We start from the raw sequence: 26,220 nt of genomic DNA, 5'->3' as shown, positions 1-26,220 counted from the left end.
TTGCATAGCAAGACCACTTAATGTTATCTCACATATATATTATTCCTATTATAGCCAAATTTGCCACCCTAAGTCCTACAAAATAGAGAAAACGTGAACCCAAGCTGTGGGGCAGCTTCAGGAGCACAGGAGTTGGGTGCTGCAGGGATGATTCTAACCAATATGGCAGACTTAAAAATTCAACTTTATTATGGGCACCATAACAACTGTATGGTCCCAGACAAATATATACATATAGAGAAAGGAAACTTAATATCCCACAACCGCTATGAACCAAACGGGGAAAGCAAAAATATATAATAGGTTGTCCTACGAAATGGCTATAGGAACCTGTGGAAGCTAGCCCTGCTGTATACTGCTTGTGAGTGGAGAAAGACTGAGAATGTATACGCAGAGGCTAGGTAACAGGTATCGCACAGTGCAGACTAATGCTCTTAGTGGCAGCTGACCTCTACGACAGGGATAAGTGAGTGAAGACAGCTCTAGAATGACAGGAACAGGTTGAACCACACGGTTCAGACCAAATGATGGATTACTGTGAGTCAATAATAGAGCACACTCAATCCTGTCTATAAAGGAATCGGATGTTGCCTTGGAAAGAGGCTATACTCCGTACTGGGATTACTCAAAAACACTTACACCGCTGTTGATGGCACAATCTACCAAACAGGGAGAGTGCCTAGCGGTGACAGACTGTGAGGAGGTAGAGGGAGTTGTAACTCACTTAGTAACAAGGCTTCTAATCGGTGCCAATAGTTAAGGAGCCCCCCCAGAAAAACAGTCTGGCTATAAAGCTTGCCGGTATAACAGCTGGACGGAACAGGCTCTCCTATGTGTGGAGAGGAATCAATATGGGTAGGGAGACACAAATGTGTCCACACTTGGAACGTAAAGACGCTACCATTAGGTGCAGTAAACCTGTCTCCCAGTAACCCGCTTGCTGTCTTTGCTTTGTGTCAGCTGCTTGCCAGTGTAACAGCTGGACGAGACAGACTCTCCTATACGGAGATAGCCCGATGTGGGTAGGGAGACACAGATGTGTCCACACTATTAAACGTAAGTATGCTACAGGTAAGTGTAGTAACGCCGTCTCCCCACTAACCCACTGGTTGTCTTCGCTTGATGTCAACAGCTGGAGAAGCCTCTCTCATACTAGTGGAGAGGAGCTAAAGTAATTCACCTGTAAGGAGTAAAAAAAGATTCTGCACTGAAGTGAATAGAGTAGCTAAAGAGCTACTTGCTAGCTCAGTAGGTGCTGAAGTAGTTTCCCCTGGTGATCACATCAAATCGTGTAGTTTAAAATAAAGAAATTGGCGACCTAACGTACGTTTCGGCGCTGCTACAGCGCCTTTGTCAAAGGTGAAGTATGTACTGCTGCTTACAGCGTTTTAAAGCCGATCTAGGCGGCTTTTCCAGCCAATCAGGACGTTGGGCGTGTACTGCCTCCTGGTGTCCGACTGTGATTGGCTGTATACGCTGTCACTCCGCATTTAGTCCGCCCACTTGTTGTGAGCGGGGGGGGGGGGGGGGAGAGAGTACTGTCACACTGTCCATCCGTATTGGCAGGATGCATACTGTAAATGGTCGGTCCAGATTAGTTATCGTCGGATCCTGACGGATCCTGAGCCATGGTCATTGAGGAGGCTGTAAGAGCAGCTATCAGTGCCTGGCTAGGGATCACCGAAGGAGGGGGTGTAGTGATGCCCATGGGTATATCCTTCGGGCGTACTCCGATGCCAGGGAAGATAAGTGGTCCCTGGGATGGAGGGATGCCTAATGAGTATCTAGTGATTGACTTTTTTACAGTCTCTGCCGTGGTTGGAAAGATTCAGTGTGACAGAAAGGGAGCTGCAAGTACATGATGGAATGCTCTATTAATACGAAAAGCATGAAACAATTATTTAGGAGGGCCAATGTTGTGAATCAAAAATACTACATATCTATATACATATATACACGAGGTGCTAAAGAATCAGGAGTCAATGAACGGGGTGAAGGTGAATCCTTCATTTAGGCCTTTGGGTGATAGTGTGTCCAGTTTGTAGATCCAATAGCACTCCCTCCTTCTGAGGGTCATATCTAGGTCCCCACCTCTTTTGCCCAGTTGGATTCTCTCGATGCCAGCGAACTTAATGCATTTGGGAGTATCCATGTGATGCATTCTGATATGTCTAGCTACTGGTGTGTCTTTGCTGGAGGTAACGGAGTGGACATGCTCCATAATACGTCTTTTGAATGGGCGTATGGTTTTGCCCACGTATTTTAAGCCACATTTGCACGTCAATAGGTATACTATCCCGGAGGTGTTGCAATTAAAAAATTGTTTTATGGGGATAACGATAGTATTGGTCGAGTCCATGATAGTTTTGGACCCCTTGGCTATGTGTATGCATGCAACACATTTGCCGCACTGGTATGTACCATGTATATTGAGCCAGGTAGTGTTTTTCTTTTTCTTAGGTGCGGTGAAGTGACTGGGTACCAGTATCTCCTTCATATTCCTGCCTCTCCTGGCTGTGACCGATACTTTGCTGGAAATAACGTCCTTCAAATGCGGGTCCTGGGTTAACAGGGGCCAGAAGCGGCCCATGACCTTTTTGACTTCGTTCCAACCGGCGTCGTAGCTTGCTATGCATCTGATAAGTTTCTGAGGGTCCTGGTCAGGCTTGTCTGCTAATAGGTCATCACGTGTACTGCTTAGAGCCCTCTGATAGGCATGTTTGAGACATCTATTGGGATAGCCTTTTTGTTTGAATCTGTGTCTCAGTTCAGTAGCTTTAAGTTTGAAATCCTCAATGGATGAACAGTTTCTCCTGAGTCTAAGGTACTGGCCCACTGGGATCCCCCTCTTAAGGGGTATAGGATGGTGGCTTTCCCAACGTAACATGCTGTTAGTGGATGTGGGCTTGCGGTACAGTGTGGTCTCAATCATGAGATCCCCAGTGATTCTTAGTGAGCAGTCTAGGAAGTTTAGTGTCTGGTCACCGAACTCCATAGTGAGCCTGAGATTCAGGTCATTCTTATTCAGAGTCTCTACAAACTTGACGAAGTGTGTTAAGGTACCCGTCCAGATGATAAGGACGTCGTCAATATACCTCTTCCATAGGAAGATACAGTCCGTGAATTCTTTGAGAGACCCAGAAAAAACTAACTCCCTCTCCCACCATCCCAGATGCAGGTTAGCATAGGATGGGGCACAAGACGTCCCCATCGCAGTCCCCTGCACCTGGTGATAGTGTTTGTTCTGGAAGAGAAAGAAGTTGTGAGTAAGAATGAACCTCAGTAGATTTAATACAAACAGGGTATGGGTGGTGTGTTCGGTGCCCCTTGTTTTCAGGAAGTATTCGACATGATCCAGACCACTGGAGTGTGGTATGGAGGAGTATAGGGCCTCCACATCAAGACTACATAGTACTGATCCCTCTGGTACCTTTAGTGACGCTAGGCATTTGAGGGTGTCCTTGGTGTCTTTTAGGTAGGATGGTAATTTTTCTACGAATGGGCGTAGGATTCTATCCACATAAATACTGCCTCTGCTTGTAAAGTTGCTAGAGCCTGAGACTATTGGTCTTGCTGTCAGGTCTTTTTGTTGCTTATGTATTTTAGGGAGGCAGTAGAATGTGGATGTTGTGGGGTTCTTGATATAGATACTGCCATGCTCCTCCTTCGAGAGTACACCCTGGTCAAAGGCTTGATCCAAGAGGATCTTATATTCGCATTGATACTTTATAGAGGGGTCAGTGGTCAATACTTTGTAAGTCTTGTCATCGTGGAGGATGACTTCAGCCATCCGTACATAATGTGCTCTGTTGAGTAGGACTACGTTGCCACCCTTGTCAGCAGGTTTGATTACGATATCCTCATTATCCCTGAGGTCACACAGGGCTCGCCATTCGCTACCCGAGAGATTACCCCTTGGTTTGACTGTCAGCATGTCAGTATTCATGGTCTTGATCATGTTAGTGATTGAATCAATGAACGTATCTATATTCTTAAACTCTCTGAAATTCGGAGTAAATTTACTTCGCTGGCAGAGATCGGTGTAAGGGGCTGTAGGATTGGTGTCATTATCATCAAGGAGAGATACTAGCTCCTGTAGGCATTGATACTCTCTGGGGTTGAAGCCTAGTTCCTTTGCCCTTTTCTCATCTTTTAGTTTAAAGAACTTATGTAGGGCCAGTTTCCTCCCAAAGAGATTGATGTCCTTAATCCATTCAAAATGATTGAACGGCGGGGTTGGAACAAAGGATAATCCTCTCGTAAGGACCTTAACTTGTGTGGGGGTGAGGGTAATATCTGACAAGTTGACAACTTTTAATTCGTCGGTTAATAGCGTCTGCGCGCTCTCCCTCTGTATCTGGTTTGTCTTTGATTTTGAGCCTCCCCCTCTCGGGGGGGCTGCCCTAAAAAAGCTACCCCTTTTTTTGAGGATCCCTTTGTTAGACTGAGGATTGGAATTGCTCGTTGGGGTAGTAGTTTGTTCATTGTCTGTGTCGGACGTCTCATAATCGGAGGTCATGTACTGATCAGAGTCTGCTCTCGTGGTTTTCCTGAACCTTCTGTACACCTTTCCTTTTTTGTAATCATCATTGTCTCTGATGAATTTACTATGTTTTCGGCTTTTTACATTGTTCTGATATTTATTGAGATTTTGCTGCAGCCTTTGTTCCTGCACACTGAAGGAAGGATCGTCTTTATAGCTCTGTATCCCTTCTACTGCCGTGTTGACTTTCTCATTAACTGTTTTAAGCCTATCTGATTCAAACCTAAGTAGGATATCCATAAATTTGTTGGAGCAGACATCTGCTGCATCCTCCCATTCTTTCAAAAGCTCAGGACTATCTAGTTCAAGATTGGGGATGGTTTGTATTCTCAATCCCCTAGGTATCATTGATTTGCTCGTATATTTTTGCAATGATGTGACCTCCCATCCTAGCCGGATTTGTTGTTTACACAAGTTTGATAAAGTTCTGAACTTAGCGTTAATATTGTCCTGCTCAGGTAGGTATGTTACGTCTTTGTCAGAAAACACGGAGTCAATATCCGTGCACCACTGGTTCGTCTCTTTCAGTTGAGACAAGAAATTACTCATGATTGATTACACCTCGTGGTAATCTAAAATAAAAGATATGATAGCACACTCTATAGGTATTGAAACCTCTAGAACTAGATAAATATAAGGAAATGGCACGTTAGTGCAAGTGTTCCCAGTGGGTGGGAACTAGAGTGTGTCTGCAGACCCAGGAGGGCATAACCCTTGTATGTGTACAAAATAGAGAAAACGTGAACCCAAGCTGTGGGGCAGCTTCAGGAGCACAGGAGTTGGGTGCTGCAGGGATGATTCTAACCAATATGGCAGACTTAAAAATTCAACTTTATTATGGGCACCATAACAACTGTATGGTCCCAGACAAATATATACATATAGAGAAAGGAAACTTAATATCCCACAACCGCTATGAATATCCCACAACCACTATTAATAGTGTGGACACATCTGTGTCTCCCTACCCACATCGGGCTATCTCCGTATAGGAGAGTCTGTCTCGTCCAGCTGTTACACTGGCAAGCAGCTGACACAAAGCAAAGACAGCAAGCGGGTTACTGGGAGACAGGTTTACTGCACCTAATGGTAGCGTCTTTACGTTCCAAGTGTGGACACATTTGTGTCTTCCTACCCATATTGATTCCTCTCCACACATAGGAGAGCCTGTTCCGTCCAGCTGTTATACCGGCAAGCTTTATAGCCAGACTGTTTTTCTGGGGGGGCTCCTTAACTATTGGCACCGATTAGAAGCCTTGTTACTAAGTGAGTTACAACTCCCTCTACCTCCTCACAGTCTGTCACCGCTAGGCACTCTCCCTGTTTGGTAGATTGTGCCATCAACAGCGGTGTAAGTGTTTTTGAGTAATCCCAGTACGGAGTATAGCCTCTTTCCAAGGCAACATCCGATTCCTTTATAGACAGGATTGAGTGTGCTCTATTATTGACTCACAGTAATCCATCATTTGGTCTGAACCGTGTGGTTCAACCTGTTCCTGTCATTCTAGAGCTGTCTTCACTCACTTATCCCTGTCGTAGAGGTCAGCTGCCACTAAGAGCATTAGTCTGCACTGTGCGATACCTGTTACCTAGCCTCTGCGTATACATTCTCAGTCTTTCTCCACTCACAAGCAGTATACAGCAGGGCTAGCTTCCACAGGTTCCTATAGCCATTTCGTAGGACAACCTATTATATATTTTTGCTTTCCCCGTTTGGTTCATAGCGGTTGTGGGATATTAAGTTTCCTTTCTCTATATGTATATATTTGTCTGGGACCATACAGTTGTTATGGTGCCCATAATAAAGTTGAATTTTTAAGTCTGCCATATTGGTTAGAATCATCCCTGCAGCACCCAACTCCTGTGCTCCTGAAGCTGCCCCACAGCTTGGGTTCACGTTTTCTCTATTTTGTACACATACAAGGGTTATGCCCTCCTGGGTCTGCAGACACACTCTAGTTCCCACCCACTGGGAACACTTGCACTAACGTGCCATTTCCTTATATTTATCTCACCCTAAGTCCTCCCACAGTTTTTACACTACATAGACAGTAATATACCGAAACGTGCGGATTGTTCCCGATCGGATTGCTATTACTTTGTGGAACGATTCGCCGAATGGTTCTCGAAATATCGTTCTTGTGGCGAAATTGGTCCCATAGGAATGAATGGCAAAATATTCAAAACTAGAGTGGGAGCTGGCAAAAGCAGAAAAATCAGGACATGATTTCTAAACTGCCACCACTCCCTCATTTTGAAGCCCACTTACACAAATCTTATATCAAAACGTTCAGCTATCCCTGCTGTCACTAAAAATGTCATAGTCAAAGCCATAGTCCTGATAGTTTTCACAATATGACCATTTGTTTGCAACTCACGCCGTCCATTGACATTCATTGAAACTCCACTCTAGCCAGTTCAAATTTGAAGGGCAATGTCTAAACTGCGACTGTGCCTTCATTGTTAATATTCCAGAGACATACTATGTGTCAAAATGTAGGTCTGGGTCTTGTGAGTCTCACAATATAAAGCTCTTTGCTGTAGGATGTATAGTATTTAAAATACGACCGTTTGAAGATGGCAACCGCCAAAATACTCTGACCTGTGCCAGGCTGGAGCAGCAAGTGATGTCATAGACAGGGCCTTTTGTACACCTGCTAATGTTTTTATAAATGTATGTTTTAATGCAACTGTGAAGCACTTTGGGCAACAAAGTTGCAATTAAATGTGCTATATAAATAAATAATAACAGTTACTCCGCCCACTCCAATTGTAGACTACTGGTGGAGGCAAGAACACCACACAATTTCCCCAGAAATTGTAGCTTTTCTAGTTAAGTGTTCTTGCATAGCAAGACCACTTACCGTTATCTCACATATATATTATTATTATTATTATAGCCAAATTTACCACCCTAACTCCTCCCACAGTTTTTACACTGCATAGACAGTAATATACCAAAACGTGCAGATTGTTCCCGATTGGATTGCTATTACTTTGTGGAACGTTTCGCCGAATGGTTCACGGAATATCGTCGTTCTTGTGGCGAAATTTGTCCCATAGGAATGAATGGCAAAGCTAGAGTGGGAGCTGGCAAAAGCTGAAAAATCAAGACACGATTTCTAAACTGCCACCACTCCCTCATTTTCAGGCCCACCTACACAAATCCATAGTCCTTATAGTTTTCACAATATGACCATTTGTTTGCAACTCACGCAGTCCATTGACATTCATTGAAACTCCACTCGGCAAAGCTCACATTTGAAGGGCGATTTCTAAACTGTGACTGTGCCTTCATTGTTAATATCTCAGAGACATACTATACATCAAAATGTAGGTCTGGGTCTTATGATTCTCACAATATAAAGCTCTTCACTGTAGGATTTATAGTTTTACAAATCCGACCGTTTGAAGATGGCAACCGCAAAAATACTCTGACCTGTGCCAGGCTGCAGCAGCAAGTGATGTCATAGACAGGGCCTTTTGCACCGGCTAATGTTTTTATAAATGTATGTTTTAATGTAACTGTGAAGCACTTTGGGCAACAACGTTGCAATTAAATGTGCTATATAAATAAATAATAACAGTTACTCCTCCCACTCCAGTTGTAGACTACTGGTGGAGGCAAGAACACTTCACACAATTTCCCCAGAAATTGTAGCTCTTCTAGTTATTTGTTTTTCTTTTACATGCATTTTCAAGTATGTATCCTTAAGTGTGTTATTACACAAAGTTGATGGGGTAAGTGAGCCCCTTTATCACTTTAAATTTATACAGCGCTCTACTAATTGGTGTATATTGTATACCATATCTTTTAACATTGTAAACTGAAAGAGACTGTTTTTGTTTTTTTAAGTGCATTAACTCGGTGTAAATCGCAGAAGCGGCCTCTAATGGCTGTCAGAGAGGCAGCAACTAGAGCTTGGAATAACCCTGCAGTGTAAACATAACAGTTTCTCTGAAACTGCTATGTTTTCAGCTGCAGGGTTAAAACTAGGGGGACCTGGCACCCATCTACTTCATTGAGCTGAAGTGGTCTGGGTGCCTATAGTGGTCCTTTAACCCCTTAAGGACACATGACGTGTGTGACACGTCATGATTCCCTTTTATTCCAGAAGTTTGGTCCTTAAGGGGTTAAGCTCCTGGTATCTTATACTCTTCCCCCCTTTGCTACTTGTCTTTGTAATTATTATCTTTTCTTCATTGAGCCAGATCTCAATATTATATGCCCCGCCATTTTGTTCTCCTCTGTCCATAACGTCTGCTGTATGTTCTTCTGTGGGATTCATGTTACTGATGGATTGTGGGTGAATTTAATTAGCAATTGAAACAGAACCGTGCTTTAATACTACCCATTGTCAACTTTTGTCACCATGACAGCTATAAATAAGTAAATGTATTTTATGATACAAATACAAAGAGATTCAGAAATAAGAAAATGAATATATAGAAGCACACCAGATAAAGTATATTTTGGTGACAGATCCACTTTAACATAGCAAACTATACTTGATGGAACATGTTTTAGGAACAATCATGGCACCTACAACTTGTCAAACATACACAATTTATAGATTTATCAATACATTTGTTTATGCTGCCACTTGTAATCTATGTTATGAAGTAAACAGAGATGATTTACTTAAATGTAACTGGTGCAGAGAAATTCCATATGATAAAACTGGGCGTTTTTGTTTATTTGAATTAATTATTAATTTTCCTTTCAGAAGAAGATCAGATGACAAGAAATATGAACTTTCAAGACTCTTAATAGTATGTGCTGTATCAAATATTATCTGTTTTGGGTTTTGTTCAATTTAGCTTCTGACAAATTTAATAGGTTTCCCCCTTCCCCCATGAAACTTTTGCGAAGGTCAGTACAGATGGCAAACTGAGTGTGCATATTATTTGATTCGCTTTTTATCCCCAGACCAGTAACGATCCAGTGCAAAGTCCAGTTGTTCTCTCTGCTTGCAGACATGTAGTGACCCACCAATTTTTCTCACTGTTTAAATTTGTCTCTGTCCAATGGTAAGTACCAGTCTGCAGGGGGTTTCTTTCTGAGTCTCCACACTGGAAGATAACTTTGTTTCTCGTTGAGTCTACTATTTTCACTCTGTCGTAGAGCTTCCTGCAATGCATAAGATCATTAAACACCGTAAGTGTCTCAACCAGTGCTTTATTAAAACCATCTCTGTATTATGATCATCAAACAATAACTTGTTTGCACTTTTTCTACACCACTTCATGCTTGCTTTTCGATAATTCGCACTAGATTTTCACTGTAACGATCACATATTCTCCCACCAAGACGATTCTGAATCGGCAAAAACTGCAAACTATCAACAAGAAAAATCTATTGCATGAGTAACAAACTCAAAAAAATTCTAGATTTTACAAAGCATACACATCTTGTAACATTTTTGCAATGTATGCATACACTCTTTTCTAAACCACATTCCTTCTTTGTTCTATTCCCGACCCCAATAATTTATCCCATTGCTTTGTCTCATATATGCTCTCTACGTCACACAGTTATCAGCATCTAGGGGTAACTAAGCCATGAGCTGTGGTAAACTGGCAAGATCATTTTGCTATGTTTCCAGCTCAGCCGCTTTGGACTAAAACTTTTAATTTTCAATATTGTGTACAAAAAAAATAAGAATTATGTATGTACACACATATTAATTACAAACTATACATTAAATAGCTACCCCTCTTTCACTTGATTATGTTACAAGCCCTACCTTGGCCTCATTGTTGGCAGTTGCCTCCCAGTCTTTGCAGCTTTTATAGTCTATTTTCCAATGCTGGCACTCGGGAGCTATCCCATGGGTGTAGTAGTTGTGGAAGCGGTTACTCAAGCTTCGGCAGTGCTTCCATTCAATCCAGTAATCACTGCAGTCCCTCGGAGTCTAGTTAGAAAAACACATAAATATATGAACCCTTGAACATAGCACACAGAACATACCTATGCATAGTTTATTACATAAGCTATCTAGGTATGCAAGAAGAATAACACTTGATGGGCATACATTTCTAAAGCATTCTTTTAAATGGCTGGCCAGAGATAGATTGAGGGAGTCTGTTATGGTGTTAGGAGTTCCATCAGCCCACCTTTATAAGTAGTCAAACCATTTGAGAATTGATTGATTACTAAATGGAAGTACACCAGCAACCACTGCCCACCTACACAATTAAAGGGACACTGTAGGCACCCAGACTACTTCGGCTCATTGAAGTGGTCTAGGTGCAGAGTCTCATCACTCTTAACCCTGAGCATGTAATTATTGCAGTTTTTAATTAACTGCAATAATTACCTGCTAGGCTTAACTCCTCCTCTAGTGGCTGTCTACCAGCCACTAGAGCAGTGGTAGTCAACCTTTTTCTACCTACCGCCCACTAATGCATCTTTTTGGTTGAAAACATTTCCTTACCGCCCACCAGTTTTTGCGCAAATGCAGAATATTTTTTAGAAAGGAGGGTGTTTTAAAAAAAATAAATGTACGTACATTTATCTTTTTATTTCTACTTAATGCAGGTTTATAAGGTTTTTAACTTTATAAAGTTTAATGAGAAAACAATAAAGTAAATTGAAATTACCTTTACTAGTGATTAATGAGATCCTTGAGGTTGATGCTGCGAGACTAAATATTTGATATCTGGTTCGATTTTCGTAAGGAACAAACGAAGGTCTCTTTCAGTGATATTCAGACGACTTCTCTGTTTGCGCATAATATGATTTTTCATTTGTGCGTTAGCTAATCTCCTCTCCCTCCTCAATTCCCCTCCCCACCTTTTTACCTTTTTTCTATTTTTTAACCTTCCTTATAGCAATGCCCAGTAGGAAGGCTGAGCTAGGTAGCCCACTTATTATAGTCCACTATAACAGACAGGCACCCATACAAGACACACATACAAGACACACACACACGACACAGACAGGCACACATACACATACACACACAAGACACATACACATACACACAAGACACATACATACAAACACACATAGACACACAAACATACAGACAGACACACACACACATATATATATACAGACAGACACATACACACACACAAGACATACATACAAAGACACATACAGACAGAAACACACACAAGACATACAAAGACACACACACACACACACAAGACATACCTACAAACACACACACACACATTATATTTAAGTCACCCTCCTGTTTCCTACCTTTAAGGTGCAGGAGGGTGACTTTTCCTGGGGTCCAGTGGTGGCTCAGGTGGATGGATCAGAGTTCCCACTCTGACTCCCTCTGCTTCCTCCCGCGCGGCTCTCAGTTTTAGCTGGGAGGAGTGACCGGGGAATCACTTCCTCCCAGCTCTGTGATGTCATCACAGGGGACCCGGTCACGCTGTTAAAGCGCCCAGCGCTGACCGGGCCCCCTTACAATCCGCATACATTGGGTGGCCCTGACAGCATGGGCCACCCGATGGACACTTTGGAAGGCGGCCCCGGCGGTTTACCACGCGGGCCGGAGCCGCAAATGGTCACAGCAGTATCCAGTCGCACGGGTACCGCCGGCTCGCACCCGCCCGCCCGCACTATCAACCTGGAAATCCCTACCGCCCACCTGGAATCCTGAAACGCCCACTAGTGGGCAGTAGGGACCAGGTTGACCCTGCCTAAATGAAGCTGGACATCCTCACGCTATACGGCGCTGGACCCAGGTAAGTGACAGAAGTTTGTCTTTCCTTCCCCAGACCCTCTATCTGTATCATTATCCCTTCCCCACCCCCTCTGTGTATGTCACTGTCACCTTAAATAGCCCCTCTCTGTGTTTATGCCCCCCTACTGCTCTATGTTTCTATTTGTCCCCCCAGCCCATCTGTGTGCCTCTTAGTCCCCCCAGCCCTTCCATTTGCCTCTTTTCCCCCTAGCCCCTCTGTGTGCCTCTTTGTCCCCCCAGCCCATCCGTGTGCCTCTTTGTCCCCCCCAGCCTCTCTGTGTGCCTCTTTGTCCCCCCCAGCCTCTCCGTGTGCCTCTTTGTCCCCCCCATCCTCTCCGTGTGCCTCTTTGTCCCCCCCAGCCTCTCCGTGTGCCTCTTTGTCCCCCCCAGCCTCTCCGTGTGCCTCTTTGTCCTCCCCAGCCTCTCTGTGTGCCTCTTTGTCCCCCCAGCCCTTTTGCGTATCTCTTTGACCCCCTCCAGCTCCTGTCTCTTTTTCTCTCCCAACCCCTTTGTGTGTCTCTTTGTCTCCCCCAGCCCCACCCTAAATGTCCCGTGTTCCTAAGCTTAGTGATTGCACTAACTATAATGAAAGTGTAAAACTAGCTTTACTTACCTTCCGGTACCTTGCTGTGGAGGAGTAGCAAGAGTGCTAGCACGCATGTACAGCACAGGATGGAGCTGATTCCCCTCACCGGAAGTGACAAGGGTAGGGTATTTTCACAAGGTACGGGATTTTGATAGAACATTTGTCTCCTACAGCCTCTCTGTGTGTCTCGGTCTCCACCAGACCCTCAGTCTTCCCCCACAGTCCCTCCATGTGCCTCTTTGTCCCCCCTAGCCCTTCCATGAGTCTCTTTTTCTTTGGTAAATGTTTTTTAATGGAGATTTTTGTATTTTAGGATCAGTTAGTAAATTCTCCAGTTACGAATTGTACATTGCGGTAGGCTGGGACAACAACAGCCACAATATTTTGAGTATTCATGGGAGATGCGCAGATCTCAGCTGGTAAGGAGAACTGTTAACACTGGCCCCCACGGAGTGTCCCCCCAATGTGAAGGGTGAGTATCAACCCGCCCGCTTTTCCTTTTGAAAGGAAGTGTGAAAAGCCTTGTGGTAATAGTTTCTCCCAAGGTGTTATCCATCCAGGACCCACTTTACCCAATTCCCCTCTCCTCATATTAAGCGGCCTGTTACCGAGTTCTGCACAGATGTCCCTTTTGGAACTGTGTGCGGTGTCTTGTAAGCATGATAGGTCGGGGTTTTCGAGAGGGCCCACTCCCTGAGGAGGTGTCAACCACCAGCAGAGGAGCCATGGGAGCTACCCCCTGACCCTTATTCTCGCCCTGTTGTTGGCTAGTCCATCATGGTGCCAGATACTTTAGGAGGTCCCTCCCCTTTTTAAAAGCCATTATCATAGTCTTCCCTATCGTCATGTCCCGGATATGTGGAAAATAAATGGCAGTAGAAAGAGAGAAAAGGATGGTATATGGATGGGTAGGCATTTGTGTATGAAGATGAGTGTGCGTGCGTGCGTGGTTGCCCAGTCATTCTTGTGCTTGGAAATCTTCCCCAGAGGATGTCAACATCCAGTGTGTCCATATATCATAGTACACTGTTATTTTGTTAGTGGCCCCTAAATTAAGTTCCTCCAGATTCAGACATACCTACAGGATCACGTGCGGAGATGGGTAACTCCTGAGGCAGCGTCCATGCTAGATGACCCAATTGCCGCGGAGGATCTAGCCGCCGCGCTAAAATCCGCGAAAACGGGTAAAGCTCCGGGCCCGGATGGGTTTTCCACGGGCTACTACAACACATTTGCTGTAATATTACTACCATGGCTGACACAAGCTGTTAACAAAGTGGTGGAGGGGGGAGCCTTTGGCGTGGAATCCCTGTCGGCAACTATAACTGTCCTACTCAAACCTGGGAAGGACCCAGAACAGTGCGGCAGCTACCGCCCGATCTCCCTCCTAAATGTGGACACGAAGCTCCTCACAAAAGTCCTGGCATCCAGACTTCAGCGGATCTTACCGAGTCTTGTCCACGTAGACCAGACGGGTTTCATCCCGGGCTGGGAAGCACGGGATAGTACGCTGCGCCTGTTCTCTATACAGCACCATGCACGGCAACATCAGAAACGCCTTCTGCTGCTGTCTACGGACGCGGAGAAGGCTTTTGATCGGGTCAACTGGACATACATGATCCGGACCCTCCGGTATATGGGGTTGGGGCAGAGGACCTTGGCGTGGCTCTCTGCCCTATACAGCTCGCCGAAGGCGGCGGTACGCGTGAATGGAGCTCTGACTACGAGCTTTGGAATCGCAAACGGAACCAGACAGGGTTGCCCCCTCTCGCCACTCCTGTTCGCCCTCTCTCTGGAGCCTTTCCTACAGGCGATTCGGGATCACCCGGATATCCACGGCTACTCGTGGCGGGACGTAGAACATAGGGTGGCCGCATACGCGGACGACCTCCTGTTCTTTGTCTCCCAACCGCGGCTTACATTGCCGTGCCTGTTATCAGAGATCGACAAATTCGGCCGGATATCGGGGTTCAAGCTCAACCTGGCGAAATGCGAAACTTTGAATATCAACATACCCGCAACGGAATACGAGGCCCTAAGTTCGCTCTTCCCATTTCGATGGTGCACGGGAGCAATGAAATATCTCGGCATCTGGATCCCCACGGACCCACGGGAACTTTATCAGCGTAATTTCGCACCTCTCCTACGGAAAATTGAACTGGACCTTGAAAAATGGGCTTATCCGCACATCACCTGGCATGGGCGAGTGGCAGTGCTTAAAATTAATATACTTCCGAGGGTCCTCTATTTATTTCAGACGATTCAGATCGCACTACCGGCGACGTTCTTCTCAACCCTGAAATCGGCGGTTATTAAATATGTATGGCGAGGGGAGAGATCCAGGTTACGCCACAACCTCCTATGCATGCCCAGACACAGGGTGGGCCTTGCGCTCCCAGATTTTAAAAAATATCACCAAGCTGCAACGCTACAGCGTATCCTGGAATGGCATAAAACAGACACAACCAAGCAGTGGGTAACGCTAGACCAGGAGGGGAACGCTGCAAAACTAAAATCTACGATATGGAGGAGAAGGGCGACTAGGAATGGTAGAGGGCACACTGAAGACCCCGTAACGCAAACACTACTCACATGGGAGACTCTCAGGGAGGCACCACGGGTATCCCCGACCCCCTGCCCTCTACTGCCGGTAACACACAATCACGATATAGGGGGTGGTCTGCCTGCAGAAGCCTGGTCATTCCTAGGAGACACGGAATACATTCCGATTTACAAGGCTACCCGGGACGGCAATCTGAACACCCTGGACGAGCTGTTGGGAAACCAACCGCGGTCCCCGATGATGGTTCTTCGATATATGCAGCTAAAGCATTTTTATGACTCGCTCCCACATAAGGAGAGGTTACAGAGAGACCTTACATGGTTTGAAGGCCTCTGTTCTCGCGGCAGGTCACTTGGAAAGGCTATCTCGAACCAATATCTGCTGACCGACTCCACTTCGGAGAATAATGCGTTTCAGCGACGCTGGGAGGGGGCAATGGACAAAACGTTTTCACCGACACAATGGGACAAAGCCTTGATATGGCAGCACAAAAGCTCCTCTAGCTCGCAATACCAAGAGGTGAACTATAAACTGCTCTCTATGTGGTATAGGACTCCGGTGCTGCTTCACAGAATCTTTCCCACTACCCCACCAACATGCTGGAGATGCCTGGATGATAGGGGAACCCTCTTGCACATCTGGTGGGAATGCAGACTCATCACCCCATACTGGGACCAGATCGAATCTGACATTCGACTGATCCTCGGAAACGACACTGAAATATCGGAAGAACTAGCCTTACTACATATCTCCTCACAGCCACTGCCCATATACAAAAAATCTATTCTGCGACACCTCTTAAATGCAGCCAAATCGCTCATACTGGTGTACTGGAAGAAGACAGACGCACCCACTCGGAAGGAATGGATACATAGAGTTGAAGATATCAGGGCGGGCGAGGCGTTTCAGGCAGAATTAAGGATAGGGAGGCGAAATAGGCGGAAATGTGGGCGCCGTGGTTTACTTTCCGCGCGGGGTAGTGGGAGGGGTGCCGGTTGGGGGGCTTGGCGCCAGGGAGTGGTGCGGCCCTTGCGATATACCCACACTACACACTGGGACTTCGGACTTCTCTAAGGTACTGGCAGGCAAAGCCACCACAATCCCGCACCGACAACATCGCCCTGACCAGGATAGGAATCTACGACGATTAGCTCACACCCCAGGGTACCAAGGGACGGTATGCAGATACATCACTGCTCAAGTGGAGCTCAACCACTGTCCCTATACAGGCTCCATGACACGCTGACTCTAACTGACTTAAGGGCGCTAAACCCAGGTGGCCACAGTAACGGACGTAGATGCTATATACAGAGGCCCAACTGACTGACAAGAGACACTATACCTAATATATTTGGACTCGATTAGACCTGTTCTGTCCCGCACTAAACTCTCCCCGTCCATGACATTAGGCACTGTGCCAGGCCTACGCACCACAATCATCTAGGCTCTGGCCCTTGGGGTCGTGCCGTGACACAACACACTACGACACACTCTCACATTTATCATTGACAACCGACGCTGCTGACAATCTGTAGACACGCGACTTCAGGGGAGCCATGCACATGGAGATGTCCATGATGATCTCGCTGTTGAAGGCCTGGACAGGCTACACGCAGACACCTAACACGGTGTGGCATTACTGCCCCCCCCTGAGGAACGCGGTCACAACTGACCTTGACAAAGTAATTAATTCCCCCTGCATACAATCTCTCTAGGGATGTATATTACCGGTACATTGTACTCATGCAACCTGTTATTGTTACGGGCCTGCAAGCCCCAAATATGTTTTCCCCATGCTTTGGTGCTCTGTACCGCATTTAAGCACCGCTACTATATGTAATTAATCTACACTGGGTCATACCGTGACACTACACACTCCGACACACTTATACAGTGAACAATAAAACTGAGGATCCTGCTCGTTGGTGGGTACATGACCTCGAGAATACCACACACAACACACTATCCACATTAACCTAGACTTAGACGACAAGGAATGGCCAACGCACACCTCCTACGCGACATTACATCGCCACTTCCTCTGGGGAACGCAAACCCACCTGAAACATAAGAGTGGTTTTTAATTGTTAATGTACATGACACTGTTTTTCTTATTGAATGCTACATCTGTATAAAATTCTGCAGTCTTTACACTGTACTCATATATTATTATTGCGGGCCTGCGGGCCCAACAGTAATGTTCTCATAGCTACTCAATAAAAACTGATAAACAAAAAAAAAAAAAAATTAAGTTCCTCCATCACCCGGAGCTCCTCCATCCACACTGACAGTGGTGGGGTGATAGGTTTTCCTAAGAGGTTGTCAACACCCAGTGTGTCCATATATCATAGTACACTGCCATTTTGTAAGAAGTCAAAGTGTTCAGGGAACTCCTAGCAACATAACCACTCCAGTGAGCAGCAGTGTTCCTTTAAGGAGAGCAAGTTGCAGGAACAGCCTATTAGCTTCCCTGGTGGCTTCTTCCCTTTTAGTAAGCGGCAATATACCTTCCTCCTTTAGCTATGACAGGAGAGCAATAGATATAAACATTCTAAAAGGACACTGATTTTACAATTAAACCACTGTGAAACAATGAATAAGCATTATATGTATTAACACAATCAACAAAATAAATCTGCACTCAGATTATCATATAATAATAATTATAATAATAATAATAATAATAATAATAATAAAAGTGTTCTACTCACTCACCCTCCAAGTGTCCCTGTCAGCCATGCTTCCTTCACTTCTCTCAAAGCTCCGCCCACCCAGCACGAACACCTATCACAAACCGCCGTCCTATGACGACCAACCAATGGGGGAGTCTCAGCCACATTCTAAGACGCTGTATTACGGATCAAATCCCCGCCCCTTGCAATGACAGATCTGGGATTGGCGTCATAGCAGTGGGAACCAATCAGAATCGGGTATAATTTCTATTATCACAATCATCATGCTGGAACAAGGGGCAAGGACAGTAAACTCAAGTACAATTCACTGGAGGCGTTTTCAACGCAAAGCATGAATGGAGTTGTAGTTCCCCAAGCCTCTTTAAACCAAGCCTACCACATTAAATTCTGTGCTGGTTACCACTATTATTCATTATCTAAAGATTCATGTAAGATTGGATATACAAAGAGGGGAAAGACTGGAATCCAGACTACCCACTAAAATGCATGAGCGAACCTGCTGACTGCCAAGTCTTATTTTAGAAATAATCCTCACGTTAAACTTACCTAAATCAATGCACTTTACCAGAATAAACAAAACTATGCATCATCAAAACAGTTAACAGAGGTCATGTGATTTTATCAAAAAAGATAACAATATGAAGAAGAAAAATATTCACCTCTTGTCATTATTATATCGAAATAGGTAACAGAAGTAATGGCTTCTTTTCTCTTCTGTAAAAATAACAATATTTCATAAATGTGACAGTTCTCTTGTGGTGCAGCTTTTTTGGTAAAAAAAAAAAAAAAGCAAAATTACATTAATTTGAAAGATAAACTGTAGTGTGGTCCATCCCTATGTTCAGCGCTGCGGAATTTGTTGGCATTATAAAAATAATATTTGAGTCTATTTTTGAGTGTAAGCCCTTATAAGTGCATATTGTACACTAGCACCCCCTACTGCTAATGTTTTTATAACTGTATGTTTTAATGTAACTGTGAAGCACTTTGGGCAACAACGTTGCAATTAAATGTGCTATATAAATAAATAATAACAGTTACTCCGCCCACTCCAGTTGTAGACTACTGGTGGAGGCAAGAACACTTCACACAATTTCCCCAGAAATTGTAGCTTTTCTAGTTATTATTATTATTATTATTATAGCCAAATTTGCCACCCTAACTCCTCCCACAGTTTTTACACTACATAGACAAAAATATACCAAAACGTGCAGATTGTTCCCGATCCGATTGCTATTACTTTGTGGAACGTTTCGCCGAATGGTTCACGGAATATCGTCGTTCTTGTGGCGAAATTTGTCCCATAGGAATGAATGGCAAAGCTAGAGTGGGAGCTGGCAAAAGCTGAAAAATCAAGACACGATTTCTAAACTGCCACCACTCCCTCATTTTCAGGCCCACCTACACAAATCCATAGTCCTTATAGTTTTCACAATATGACCATTTGTTTGCAACTCACGCAGTCCATTGACATTCATTGAAACTCCACTCGGCAAAGCTCACATTTGAAGGGCGATTTCTAAACTGTGACTGTGCCTTCATTGTTAATATCTCAGAGACATACTATACATCAAAATGTAGGTCTGGGTCTTATGATTCTCACAATATAAAGCTCTTCACTGTAGGATTTATAGTTTTACAAATCCGACCGTTTGAAGATGGCAACCGCAAAAATACTCTGACCTGTGCCAGGCTGCAGCAGCAAGTGATGTCATAGACAGGGCCTTTTGCACCTGATAATGTTTTTATAAATGTATGTTTTAATGTAACTGTGAAGCACTTTGCGCAACAACGTTGCAATTAAATGTGCTATATAAATGATAACAGTTACTCCGCCCACTCCAGTTGTAGACTACTGGTGGACAGGGCCGGCGCGTCCATAAGGCGGCACAGGCCGCCTTAGGGCGCACCGGCTCCGGGGGCGCAAGATTTCAGTGACCGGCAGGAGGGAAGCTCTCCCTCCTGTCGGCCACCATCTCCGCCCCCAGTGCGGCAGGGCTGCGATCAGGCGCTGCGAGGGAGCTCTAACCTCTCTGCTCTGCTCCCTCGCGCGCTGTCTAGTGATGCCGCGGGAGCCGGAATATGACGTCATATTCCGGCTCCCGCGGCATCAGCAGACAGCCCGCGAGGGAGCAGAGCAGAGAGGTTAGAGCTCCCTCGCAGCACCTGATCGCAGCCCTGCCGCACGCCGCCCTGCAGCCCCACTGGACCCCAGGGAATGATCCACACCAGCTCTCCAGGTAGGGAGGCTGGGTGGATATTATTTATGTATTAAAATAATTTGTGAATGTATGTGATGTGTCTGTGTGTGAGAGTGTCTGTGTGTGAGAGTGTCTGTGTGTGTAAGTGTCTGTGTGAGTGTGTGTGTGAGTGAGTGTCTGTGTGTATGTGTCTGTGAGTGAGTGTGTGTGAGTGTGTGTGAGTGAGTGTCTGTGTGTGTGAGTGTGTGTCTGTGAGTGTGTGTGAGTGAGTGTCTGTTTGTCTGAGTGTGTATGTGTCTCTGTGTGAGTGAGTGTCTGTGAGTGAGTGTCTGTGTGTGAGTGTCTGTGTGTGAGTGTCTGTGTGTGTGAGTGTGTGAGTGAGTGTCTGTGAGTGTGTGTGTGCGTGAGTGAGTGTATGTGATTATGTGTCTGTGTGTGTGTGTGTGTGTGCGTGAGTGTATGTATTACTGTGAATGACTGTGTGTCTGTGAGTGACTGTGTGTGTGAGTGTGTATGTGTCTCTGTGTGAGTGAGTGTGTGAGTGAGTGTCTGTGTGTCTGAGTGTGTATGTGTCTGTGTGAGTGAGTGTCTGTGAGTGTGTGTCTGTGTGTGAATGTGTGTGAGTGAGTGTCTGTGAGTATGTGTCTCTGTGTGTGTGTGTGCGTGAGTGAGTGTATGTGTTACTGTGAGTGACTGTGTGTGAGTGTATGTGTGTCTGTGAGTGTGTGCGTGAGTGTGTGCGTGAGTGAGTGTATGTGTGTCTGTGAGTGTGTGCGTGAGTGTGTGTGTCTGTGAGTGACTGTGAGTGTGTGCATGAGTGAGTGTATGTGTGTCTGTGAGTGTGTGCGTGAGTGAGTGTATGTGTCTGTGAGTGACTGAGTGTGTGCGTGCGTGAGTGTATGTGTGTCTGTGAGTGTGTGCGTGAGTGAGTGTATGTGTCTGTGAGTGACTGAGTGTGTGCGTGCGTGAGTGTATGTGTGTCTGTGAGTGATTGTATGAGTGTTGCATGTGAGTGTGTCAGTGTATGTGTGTGTCTGTCAGTGTGTGTTTGTGAGTGTCTGTCAAATCAGTGAGAGTATCTTTGTCATTGAGTCTGTGTGACTATCAGTGTGTCTGTCAATGAGTGTCAATCAGTGTGTGTGTGTCAGATCAGTGAGTCTCTGTGTTTGTCATTGAGTGTGTGTGACTGTCAGAAGAACACTAAGGGACAGGGAAGGGAGGGGACCAATAATGGACGGGGAGAGGGGCTGGTTAAGAGGCACATAGGTGAAGATGTTATTTTTGAATGCGGGGGGGGGGGGGGGGGGGCGGAAAAATACATCTTCACCTATGTACCCAAAAATCCTTGCACCGGCCCTGCTGGTGGAGGCAAGAACACTTCACACAATTTCCCCAGAAATTGTAGCTTTTCTAGTTACTATTATTTATATAGCGCCAGCAAATTCCGTAGCGCGGTACAATGGGATTCAGGGCAACAAAACACAAACAGGGTAATTCTCTAAAATGACAATTGTCAGGAATTCAAAAAGAATTTCACACTTAAAAGGGACACTGTAGGCACCCAGCTCACATCAGCTCATTGAAGTGGTCTGGGTGCTGTGACCCTTTTGCATTTAGTGCTGCAATGTAAAACATTGCAGTTCCAGAGAAACTGCAATGTTTACATTGCAGCACTAAGTCTGCCCTCTGTGGCTGTCTAATCCAAACCGACATTTGGGGTGACTACACAGCAAGCGGGCGGCCAGCCCCATGCTCATTACTGAACGCTGCCCGGCCACCCACAGCCACTGACTCTGCAGGACATAATTTCTCTTACATGTATGTTGGTGACTATGTCTATGCCATCTCCCTCTCTCCCAACCCTCACATACATAAGCTATCAGGCTTACCACCACAACAACTGAGCTGCAGCTTATACCAGCCCTACATACCACCCTTGCTTGATCCCCCAGTAAAAGCAAGCAAACACAATCACATAATACCCACGGAGGTTCATTAATCATTATCATTTAAACCTACACACACACACACGTTTCATAATCCTGAAATTTCTTCTCTATGTGACATAATGGAAGTTTAAGCCTGTTCCTGAACCACTAATATATAACGTCTTCCATGTCACTGTCTCATCAGTATGTCAGTACACCTGTCTACCTTTAAGCCTGCTTATAATATAAAATTGTGCATGCCATTCAACTGTCCCGCATGTAAAGCAAAGTAAAGCCTGAGGACTGCTTTCGGGGCACCTCAAGCCTGTATGTATCAGTTATATGCACTGCAAAAAAATAAAAATAAAAATTTGAACTTCACTTTAGAATACTAACAATGCTCACTTCATTGAATAAGCATGCTGACTGATGTTGGACGTGGACATGAGAATCTATGCACATCTGCAAAAATCTTAATTAGGGTAATTCATTGTTTGCACATTTATTCCCATATTTAAATTACAACTGCACCATATGTTAAAGGGACACTATAATCATCAAAACACCTTTAGCTTATAGAGCAGTTTTGTGTATAGATCATGCCCCTGCAAGCTCACCGCTCAATTCCCTACCATTGAGGAATTACATCACTTTTGTTTCGGTTTATGCAACCCTAGCCACAACTCACTGGCTGTGACTGGCACATCCTACATGAAAACAATAAGGGTTTCATTTTCAATTAAATGTAACTAACTTTAAATACTGTATGTTGATCTCCTGCTCTGTAAATGAACTTTAATCACACACAGGAGGCGTCTGCGGAGTCTAGCAAGCTATTAACAGTGCAGGGGATAAGACATTCTAAATAAAACAGAATTTGCAATAAAGGAAGTGTAAACATTAGATGACTCGTTACAGGAAGTGTTTATAAAGGCTGTGCAAGTCACATGCAGGGAGGTGTAACTAGGGCTGCATCAACAAAGTGATTTAACTCCTAAATGCCAGAAATTGAACAGGGAGCCTGCAGGGTCATGATCTACACATCAAAACTACTTCATTAAGCTAAAGGTGTTTTGGCGACTACAGTGTCCATTTAAAAGTGTCAAAGTTCACCCTTTGTATTAAAATCTTCGACTGTAGAAGTCAATCATTGCTGATGGTCCAGCAACTCCTTTGTAGGTATATGAACATTTTCCCAGTGTGCATAGCTCTCTCTCATAGCTATGTGTATCATTCAGGCCTAAATTGCCTTCAGGCAATAGTGTGTATTATGCACAAGTCTCACAGCAGCAGTCTGATCACCGGGGGAAGCTGTACATATTTCCACTCAAGCACTATAGAGTCACTTCTAAAAAAGACTTGGGAAAAAAAGCAAGATCAGGGCAGGGGCCCCACTATAAATGTTCAAGAACAGGCCTAGCTACTCATTACATCATGCAGATGGAAACAGGAGTTTTGTGGAATTTTGTTTGGTTTATTGTACAAATGCACTGTTTTACTACTGGGGAAAAAAGTGTGGCATTTCTCAGACATCATTCAGTAATATCTTAATTACTGCCATCTTATGTTTATAAAGCATTGCCAATTACAAATAATAATTCAAATCTCATTAAATTGAATTTGGTTCTTCATGAGTTCCGCGTTGAAAGAAACAACAATGACTAATAGCCCTGTATACTGTAAATGTTATATAGAATAAACATTTTCTGTTTTTTCCTCCCACGGGCAGTGTGGTAGTAATTACTCAGAACAAGAAAAGCTGGTGTACTGCCAAATATAAGAGATGTATTCACACTTGGCATTATCTTTTACTTATCACATCAGTAGAACATTTCACACACAAGGATGAGAGCTCCTACTCCAGATTCTCAGGGTCATAAACTGACATTTCCCAACTGCACAGTATACACTCTTCTTCAATAAGGGTTGCTCACAATGTTCTCTTATTGCTCAGATGAAGACATAAAAGACACATGCTGCAAGCTTATTTTATTTTTCTGTCCATACAGTAACCTAAGGTTTTCTGCCTTTCTTTCTCAGTGACTGCCCTTCTCCAGAGAAAGCAATAAATCTGTTGACGGCTTCATCCTTTAAAGAAAGAAAGAAAGAAAGAAAGAAAGAATTAGGAGTCTTGCGATCATGCATACGTTGTAATCCAAAACTAGGTACAGATGTATAACTGATTGTAACTGATTTCTTGTCACATTATTTTCTAAAATCTAATTTATAAAATAGCTGTTTTACCTTATGTTAATGTTAGCATTACATATACACCATATGAACAAAGATATTGCGTTTGTGAAAGGTTATCCCCGCTTAGATATTCCACAGTCAACTGTAAGTGATATTATTGTAAAGTGGAAGTGTTTAGGAACAGCAGCAACTTGGCCACAAAGCAGAAGATCACATAAAGTCACAGAGTAGGGTCACCATTGTGCGTAAAAGTAACCAACGCTCTACTAATTCCATAGCTGAAGAGTTCCAAATTTCCACTGGCATTGATGTCAACACAAAAACTGTGTGACTGGAGCTTCATGGAATAGGTTTCCATGGCTGAGGAGATGCAAGCAAGCCTCATATCACCAAGTATAACATCAAGCACCAGATCGATTGGTTTTAAGCACAGTGCAGTGGAAACGTGTTTTATGGAATGGCGAATCACGCTTCTCTGTCAATCTGAGGAGTCTTGGTTTGGAGGATGTCAGTAGAAGGTTATGGGCTAATGGTATGGGGCTGTTTTTTTTCAGGGGTTGTGGTTGGGATTCAGCATATAAAAACATATGCTATGTTTCAAACTTTGTAGGAACAGTTTAAGCAAGGCCCTGTTCTATTCCAGCATGACTGTGTCCCAGTGCACAAAGCAATGTCCATAAAGACATGGTTGGGTAAGTTTGGTTTGGAAGAACTTCACTGGCCGGCACAGAGCCCTGACGTCAACCCTATCACACACACATTTGGGATGAACTGGAATGGAGATTGCGAGTCGGGCATTCTCTTACAGCATCCATGCCTGACCTCACAAATGCCCTACTTAATGCATGGGTCAATATTCCCATAGAAAAACTCCAAACTCTGGTTGAAATCCCTCCCAGAAGAGTGGATGCTGTTATAGCAGCAGAGTGAGGGGGAGGTGGGGAAAATCGATCAACCCCAATGTATTTCGAATGCAATGTCATAAAAGTCCCTATTGGCGTAATCATCAGGTGTCCCAATACTTTTGTCCATGTAGTGTATATTATATATAGGATAGCTATTAATAATTATTTTTAAGAAATACATAAGAATACTATGGAAAAGTGCATAGAAGAGGCTAGACTACATTGCTTTCTAACATTGTTTCTACGATTTAGGTTTTCAGCATGATATTAGGCATATAAAGAAGTGGGATATAGACAGTATTGTTTGCCATCACAAGGGACCCTTACTTCTTCTACTTTCTTTGCTTGTGGGCGAGAATTTCTTATAAAAGTGATTGTTCCAATCTTAAATTCATAGTTTGGAATTCCTCTAAAGAGAAAAGAAAAAAAAAATCATTAAGACATGACATTAACAGCAGAATCACTAGTTGCCAAAACCATACAAATGTATAAAAAGGAGAGGATTATCACTTTCATATATCAATCTCAACAACCATGTGGGGTAAAATGTTTTTGAGCTATGCTATTTGTTATAAAATTATTTTTTTATTTTTGTAATTCTAGTACATAAATTGTTCTTTTTTGCCATTTAGATGCCAAAATCGTTATTTATTCAAAGATGCAGCAAAAGCACGGCCAGTAGAATCGCATTAGACAATTGACTATCTTACTTTACATAACAGATACGCAAGAAAAAAAAAAAGAAAAGAAAAAAAAATGTCCTTGCCGAACAGGTTTTTCAGTACACCAAAACATATAATTATTCACAGCTTATGAAGAAGCTCATAGTCACAGACAGAGGAAGTCCCCATTTCCTTTGCACGACTCTTAATCCTCCTAAGGCAGGCATAGGCAACCTT

General features: G+C 44.1%; 2 protein-coding genes across 2 annotated transcripts in view; both read right to left on the bottom strand.

Annotated features, from left to right (window-relative positions):
- Positions 1 to 8,990: 8,990 nt before the first annotated feature.
- Positions 8,991 to 18,204, bottom strand: C5H22orf39 (chromosome 5 C22orf39 homolog). The gene is made up of 3 exons (XM_063457038.1): positions 18,117 to 18,204; positions 10,291 to 10,458; positions 8,991 to 9,674 (listed from the first exon to the last, which is right to left on the bottom strand). The coding sequence occupies exons 1-3, from the start codon at positions 18,138 to 18,140 to the stop codon at positions 9,546 to 9,548; spliced, it is 321 nt and encodes a 106-aa protein (XP_063313108.1). The 5' UTR covers positions 18,141 to 18,204; the 3' UTR covers positions 8,991 to 9,545.
- A 5,472-nt stretch (positions 18,205 to 23,676) lies between these two features.
- The window catches only part of UFD1 (ubiquitin recognition factor in ER associated degradation 1), a 42,223-nt gene continuing 39,679 nt past the window's right edge, over positions 23,677 to 26,220 (bottom strand). Inside the window, exons 11-12 of the mRNA XM_063454461.1 lie at positions 25,649 to 25,730; positions 23,677 to 24,311 (exon numbers count right to left, since the gene is read on the bottom strand). Of these exons, the coding sequence (XP_063310531.1) occupies positions 24,237 to 24,311; positions 25,649 to 25,730 (157 nt within the window). The 3' untranslated portion in view covers positions 23,677 to 24,236. The remainder of the gene's footprint in view (positions 24,312 to 25,648; positions 25,731 to 26,220) is intronic.

This window comes from Pelobates fuscus, chromosome 5 (genome assembly GCF_036172605.1).
Source record: "Pelobates fuscus isolate aPelFus1 chromosome 5, aPelFus1.pri, whole genome shotgun sequence".
NCBI lineage: Eukaryota > Metazoa > Chordata > Amphibia > Anura > Pelobatidae > Pelobates > Pelobates fuscus.
Note: the sequence above shows the minus strand (reverse complement) of the source record. Positions and strands in the feature narration are given on the sequence as shown.